The sequence below is a fragment of the Zingiber officinale genome, chromosome 11A (assembly GCF_018446385.1).
Source record: "Zingiber officinale cultivar Zhangliang chromosome 11A, Zo_v1.1, whole genome shotgun sequence".
NCBI lineage: Eukaryota > Viridiplantae > Streptophyta > Magnoliopsida > Zingiberales > Zingiberaceae > Zingiber > Zingiber officinale.
Window position 1 is genome coordinate 9,151,932 of NC_056006.1, and position 7,928 is coordinate 9,159,859.

Genomic DNA, 7,928 nt, shown 5'->3' on the forward strand with positions numbered 1-7,928 from the left:
CTCTTCCTCTCAGGCGGCCACTACCCCATCCAGTGGCTACCATCGCATCTGGCCACCAGGACACACCTTGTCGCCATCTTCTCTCACGCATGCAGCAGCTCTCTTCCCCCTCACGATCGTAGTCCCCAACCTTCACCGTCATCGACAACCACCTCTTTCCTTCCTCCTTTTCTCTTACTCGTGAGACATCGCCGCCTCACAACGTCGTTGCCATTGCCACCTTGCAGCGTCGTTGCCATCGTCGACCGATCGCTGGCCACCCAAAACTCGCTCTAGCACCGATGGCATTATCATCACATTCCACGACCCTCGTCTTCATGCCACAGCCAGCCGTCGCCTCCTTTTCTCCCTCTCAACCTTTGCCGACCACAGCGCTCGCAAGAGCACCCGCTCCACAACCCCCGGTGAGCGACCTCTGACCGCCAGCGACACTTCCAGTGAGCCACCTCGTTGCCTCGTCGCCCACCGACGACCACGTTGATGCACTCCACACGACGCCGACTTCGTCCCGATTTCGATTCTGTGTTACTATTGTGTTCCGACCCCTGTGTCGATCTAGTTTGTGTGTTGTATCCCGAGCTATAGCTGTAGTGCATCTTGCTATTGTGTTTCGGCCTTCACACCGTTGATTTGTTTCAGCCTGCGTGTCGATCTCATATCTCGTCTTGTGTGTCGATCTTAGATCCCGGTCTGTGTGTCGATCTTATATCCCGGCTTGCATGTCGATCTCATATCCTGACCTGCGTGCCGATCTCATATCCTGGCTTGCGGGCCGATGTCATATCCCGGCCTACGTGCTGATGTCATATCCCCGCTGGTGTGTCGCGCACGAGGTCCCGGCTTGCATGTCGTCTTCCGGATCTAGGTTGCTCTCGACTAGGTGCCGTCAAATCCAACTCTTTATCCTACTCGGAGTCATCTGCTCTTCTGGGTCACGACAACTCGAGCAGTGTCCTGACCAACTCACTGATCCACCTGAGGGCGCCCCCTGGGTCAGGGTACATTACCATACTCACACTACATTCATTTCAGTATTATACATTTAGTCTGTTACTTATATACTCGTTGAATCTGCCTCGAGCATCAAGATGCCAGAGACCGGGGCGACCCGGTCACTGACTACAAGTAGCGTTGACCAAAGGATTTTTGACGACCTAGTCAACATAGAAGTCATCTTAGCATACCCCTTCCGGGACATCACGATTCGATCAACATTCTATCTATCTTATCTAGTGGTCGGTTTGACTTATATATATATATATATATATATATATATATATATATATATATATATATATATATATATATATATATATATATATATAAAATAATTAATTCACTTATCGATCTGATACTCAACTCACACCTAACCATCCCTTTTGATAATTACACTATGTGACCATTTATAATTTTCTGATTTACTCTTCCTAGTTGTGTGGGATAATCATAAAAGGGCCATAAAAGGGCCATCGAGACAACAGATTTCATCCTTTCTGAGAATTACAAATAGAAAGCTATCATAGGAGAATAAATGATAGAAAATGCTTGCATAATAATAGAAAGGTTTTAATTTCTTTACCACATTAACATTGTGATAAGGGTATGATTTGACAACCATAAATTATTAATAAGTTTTGTCAATAAATGTTAAGGAATTGAATCTATTAACATTTATTGAATTGAATAAAATCTATTCCTAATCAATTTGATCCTCTGTTGAATCTATTATGGGTTTAAAATTGTTTACATGGTGCCTTCATGGACATGGCATATAGTCAAGGCATAGCGAAACTAAAGTGAGTGTCATGATTTGATCATGTGAATTTCATGAAAAAATTTGAGTTAGATGGTTGTGGGTTGAAGTACTCGGGAACTATGAGTTCAAATCTTCTGTCCTCAAATTTTTCTATCCCCGTGTCCCTTTACCGATCGAACGGATCAGATTATATTTCAAGGATGTCTTGCACATCACGATGATACTGCACACATCTTAAGGATGTCATGATACCTTGAGATGTAATCTGGTCCGTCCGATCGGTAGGAGACATGGGGACAGAGAAATTTGGGGACAGAAAATTTGAACTAGGAACTATCAATTTAACGTTGGAAGACCATCTATTAAAAAAATTATTTACATTATACATATATTGTTAATAAATATTTATTAAATTAAACACTAAATTGGTTCATGAATATATGTTAATTGCCTATGTTTTTAACAAAGCGAATAATAGAATAAATAAATTTGTTAACTTTGTTAATAGAGGCATTAATTAAATAGCAAATTGATTAAAATGTTAATCGTGGTATTTTCTTTCTTAAACCCCGGGCACATTAAAACCGCGACGGGCGACGGCAGCAGCAGCAGCGAATAGCCATGTCTAGGGTTCTAGGAACTTGCAGGGTGCTCATGGCGGCGGCCAAGGGCGGGTCGAAGGAAGCATCAGCGAAGGCGGTGGCCACGGGGGCGGCGAAGCCCAAGGGGCCCTTTCATCGGCCGCTGCCTTTGTCTCCAGCGATGAGCAAATTCCTCGGCGTCCCAGAAATCGCACGGGTGGATGCCGTCAAAAAGATCTGGGAGCACATCAAAGCAAACCAGCTCCAGGTCCGAACCCCGCTTTCTCCTTTGCTAATAGTTTCGTCAATATATCTAGGGTTATGGGAAATCATACTCATGCATTTGTGCTTTTTTCACTTTTTATGAATCTTATCGTTCCAGGATTGTTAGGGTTATATCTCACTGTTGTGGCTAAAGTCTTTACTAAAACTAATTATGGTCTGGTATGCTAAATGTTGTTGCCATGAAGTGATCACTCTGGTTTTGGTGATTTCTGCTTTGTGCTTTTAGTTCTAGATTACCAATTTTGTCATCAGTTGATTTCTACTCGATTGATGGTCTATGGTGAAGTGATTGAATCTGTATAATTTTATTATCTAGTTCTTATTGTTTTTGGAGGTTTAGGGCCAGTTTGCAAACTGTGAAATTCATGATAGCCCCTCCACGTTGTCGCCTACTCTCCTCCTGATTGCTGATCATGTGCAGAGTGCACAAGGCAGCCAGAGGACTTTTAGAACTTTTCTGCTCTAGTGCACTAAATGTAGAAAATAGATTTTCTGCTAGAACTATTCCTCAGAAAATTTGTTTTGCACAGACAGCCTTTAAGCAACTTGGATCTTCCTGTCTCCTTAAGATCTATAGAATTCTAGGTTTAAATATATTGATGAAGTTTGGTAAAGTCTACTTTATTCTTAAGAGGAATGAGAACAAAAGAAACAAAGATAGTTAGAGCAATTGAAGTTGCCCCTTGCGAATTGTTAGTGCAGTATGTGTTGGATTGGTAGTTCTTATTTCGGTTTTGCCATTCGCTCCTTAGCCCTCTTCAGATCCATGCTAGCCCCTCCACCTCGTCACCGACTCTCCTTGCGATTGCTGATCATGTGCAGAGCACACAAGGCAGCCAGAGGACTCTTAGAACTTTTCTGCTATAGTGCACTAAATGTAGAAAATAGATTTTCTCGTAAAACTTTTCCTCAGAAAATTTGTTTTGCACAGACATTCTTTATGCAATTTGCATCTTCCTTTCTCCTTAACATCTATAGAATTTGAGGTTTAAATATATCAATGAAGTTTCGTAAAGTCTACTTTATTCTTAAAAGAAATGAGAACAAAAGGGGAAAAAAAAAGATAGAGCAATCGAAGTTGCCCCTTGTGAATTGTTAAGTGTAGTATGTGTATGTGCTGGATTAGTAGTTCTTACTACGTTTTTAGCCTTGTGCTCCTTGGCCCTCTTCAGATCCATGATAGCCCCTCCACCTTGTCACTGACTCTCTTCCTGATTGATGATCATGTGCCTAGTCCACAAGGCAGCCAGAGGACTCTTAGAACTTTTCTGCTCTGAACTTTTCCTCAGAAAATTTGTTTTGCGCAGACAGTTTTTATGCAACTTGGATCTTCCATTCTCCTTAAGATCTGTAGAATTTGTTGAGGTTTAAATATATCGATGAAGTTTGGTAAAGTCGAGTTTATTCTTAAAAGGAACGAGAACAAACGAAAAAAAGATAGAGCAATCGAGATTGGATTACGAAGCTAATTAATCGAGATCTGAAATTATGGTTGACTTATTAAGTAGAAGAAGGCGTGTTCAAAGATATTATAGTTTGTTATGTTGAATTATGGATTCTACTTCTGATCAAGAATGTAAGTAAAGTGGTTGGCGATAATTTGATTTGCCTTTGGAGTATGCATGCTCAGTCCATTAACAAGAACAAAAAAACACAATTGCTACCGATGTATCTTGACTCCCAACGATTGACATAGCACTTATCAGCCCGGAATATCTGCTCCAGTTCTTTGTCTTCACTTAGCATATTTTGCAGCTCCTTCTGATCATCTCGCTTTTGCCATTGCAGAATCCTTCGAACAAGCAGGAGATTATCTGTGACGAGAAGCTGAAGACAATACTCGCCGGTAAAGATAAGGTTGGAATGCTCGAAATCGTAAGGTTGATCGCGCCTCATTTCGTCAAACCCCAACAAACCTAGGTGCAGAGTCCATGTTCGATATTTCTGTTGTCTGTTAGTTTCCTTTTCTTCAGTGAGGTAATCCAAACCTTCGAATAAAGCAGTTCTTCATGCTGTTTGTGGAACATCTTGTGATATTTTTGTGTTATTAATTCCTTTTTAAAGGATAATCCGATGAGATTTTCATAGTCCTATATTTTAACACATTTTAAAAATACTATTTTAGATTTGATTTTTTTTTTTGTATATTAACAGGGGGAAAAAACAAAACTTTCATATTTTATTTTTTTTAAAATAAATAAATAAAAATAATCATACAAAAAACTATCTTGCAAAAGAGTTAAAGCGAGGGGTAAAATGTAAATGGCATATACGCCATGTGTCCGTACAACATTCTTTTAATTCTCCTCTCGTTCCCTCTGCCTCTCCACACCCTCTTGCTCTTGTGCTTGGAATCGCGAGCGAGAGGATGAGTTTGTACCCTCGAGAGATGGTGCGATGGTTAAGACATGGGATATTGTCATATGAGATTTGGGGTCGAAATTTGACGTGACCGAGCATAACCTCCCTTATGTCTTGGTCATTTCCACTAATGGCTAGTAGTCATCCGTGATTTACCTCCTCTGTGTTGACCTAGGGATGAGTTGGGGGGTGTTGGAGGCGAGCGAATCGTCTTTTGCCACATAAGGGAGAGGATGAGTTTCGAAGATTTTGAATCAGGGCGGCAGCAACATGATCCGGCGGGGGCGGGGGCGGGGGCGGTGGCGGCCGGGCTGTTCCAGATCACTACTTCCAACCGAAGCTTCGGGCGCTTCACTCCCGATCTCCGAGAGAAGCTGTGAGTGCCTTTTCTCCGCGGATTATTGGTTTAGGGTTTCGAGTTCGTTTTTGTGATAAACATTGAGCATCAACTACTCATGTCCATTTTGCGTCACTTCCCCTCTAGTTTGTTCCGCCTCCATTTCTATCTTGCTTCCCAAGTAAACCTAGCCCTTTTTGTGTGTGTTTTTTCTTAGAGGAGACGAAGTAGGGGGAAAATTGCAGTGTGTCTGAAGAGAAAAGAAAAGAATTGAAGTATCTCGGGTTCTCTCTATTTCATACTTGTTGTGTAGTTGGATGCAACCAAATAGTAACATTTCTTACTAATTTGTGTTTATTAAATGTTAATTTCATGTTTTTCATTCTCGGCAAAATAAAATAGAAAATTGGAAGTTATTGAATTCTTTACTCTCTAGTTTTTCCAAGTCCACTTCCTTACAAGTAAATGCATCCAAGGATTTCTTCTGTAGTTTTTTCCTCATACTTGTTTGTCAATATTTTTTCTCTTGACTATATGGGTGCGTTTGATTGGGAGTTATCCTTGATAACCTTGGTTATCCATCCAAGGTTATTAACAAAAACTTTGTTTGGTTTAGGTAATCGATGATTCCCGAGTAATGTTCCATGCCCGACACGTCAGCAAAAGGGGCATGCAACCAAGAATCGGAACACCTCGGAAAACTGAGGTTTTTCTTGATTCCGGGGTTATCGATTTTTTTTTTACCCAAAATACCCTCGAATAAAAGAAAAATGTAAAAAAAAAAAGTAAAATGTAAAGAAAAAAATGGAAAATATAAAAAATAAAAAAACATAAAAATTTTTAAAAAAATAAAAAATCATTAAAAATAATAAAAAAAAATAAAAAATGGTAAAAAAACTTTAAAAAATAAAAATATTTAAAAATAGAAAAAACATTAAAAAATTTTAAAAAATACAAAAAAAACATAAAAAATAAAAAAATATATAAAAACCATTAAAAAATTAAAAAAATACAAAAAACATAAAAAATAGAAAAAATAGAAAAAAAACATCAAAAATAATAAAAAATGTTAACAAAAAATTAAAAATAGAAAAATGTAGAAACCCTTAAAAAATAAAAAAGTAAAAAAATAAAAAAAAATTTAAAAAAATATTAAAAAAATAAAAATTTAAAAACATAAAAAATATAAAAATATAAAAAAACGTAAAAATATAGTAAAATAGAATTGAGTTTAAATAATAATAATAATAATAATAATAATAATATTATTATTATTATTATTATGTATAGTTGGTTTTGTAACTAAGGGTAATCTAGTAAAGTACTAAACTAGGTTATTCATTAAAACCTTCAAACAAACATATTTTTGTTGCATTACCTAGATTGAACCAAACAACATTTGGTTATGTTTTATTCCTCATAACCTTGGTTATGTGATTACCTGGTAATCACATAACCAAGGTTATACATGATAACTTGAACCAAACACACCCTGAGTAATTTCTCTGCCAAACTTAAACAAGCTAATGAAACAGATTGTTTTTCTGCTTATATGATTGTTTTCCTTGGATGTTCAGACATTTATGTTTCCAACTTTTGTATTAAGAGTTGCATAATGTTGTTTCTTTTTCATGAAACATTCATTGTGTCACATCAACACACAACCTATTCAATATATAGTCGAGTGTTACGACCCTCTTAGATTATCAGGCATTATCTATTTCTATCTGATGCACCATGTGATGAATCTCTAACTAGAGGTGCACATATTATAACTAACAACCTTAGAGTCTACTGATAATAACATGGGCAATATTCATAGGGAGTGTGTATCATATTTTATCCATACAGAAGCTCATTTTTATAGAGGAGAACGTCCTAGTGGATTTTTGCAGGTTGTTTCCTGGTGATAATATTATAATTTAGTGATTCCTATAGGGTCCTTTTGCAATTGTTTCCCTAATGAGCTAATTATAATATGGTCTTTCTCCCTGTTAGGATAACTTTTTATTACTGATATTTTCTCTGAAGTAATTTTCCTCGTAGGAATAAACTGCACCTGTGGTGGGCTTATCATATACATCTGAAGAGGTTATTTTGTGTTTATGTCAGAATAAGAATTGCTAGATCTTATCATGTGAAATGATGACCTAAGTTGTCGTTCTAAAACAGGTCCAAGTTCTCATATCCTCTCTATCTCTACCTATATCCCTATTCTTATCCAAATAAAAAGACAACTTAGGTAGTTGTTCTCCTCTCTTGTCCTCTATCTTTATCAGAATAAGATTTCATCGATGGTAGCAGACATTGTCATTCAGCAACAGAAGCAGCTTCTCTCTTTCCAGATGGCCAATCTCTTTGTCCCAAACTGTAAGTTGCCTCTTGCTAGGGCTTCCCAAGTGCTCCTTCACTTGAGTTTCCACACGCTATCAGAGTCAGTTCCTTATCTAATGATGTTGAGTCTAAGGTGACATATTAAAGACATGTTAAAGGAATTAAAAATAGAATCATTTGTTAGGACTCTTGACGGCCGACTAGAGGGGGGGCGGGGGAATCAAGACAAAAACCTTTCTTGACATATAACTTAGATAAAATAAATACTTGTATA

General features: G+C 37.9%; 1 protein-coding gene across 1 annotated transcript; it reads left to right on the forward strand.

The window, feature by feature from the left end:
- Nucleotides 1-2,307: 2,307 nt before the first annotated feature.
- Nucleotides 2,308-4,715, forward strand: LOC122030855 (upstream activation factor subunit UAF30-like). The gene is made up of 2 exons (XM_042589906.1): nt 2,308-2,605; nt 4,411-4,715. Exons 1-2 carry the CDS (start codon nt 2,378-2,380, stop codon nt 4,540-4,542), a joined length of 360 nt encoding a protein of 119 aa, XP_042445840.1. The 5' UTR covers nt 2,308-2,377; the 3' UTR covers nt 4,543-4,715.
- The last annotated feature ends 3,213 nt before the right edge of the window (nt 4,716-7,928 follow it).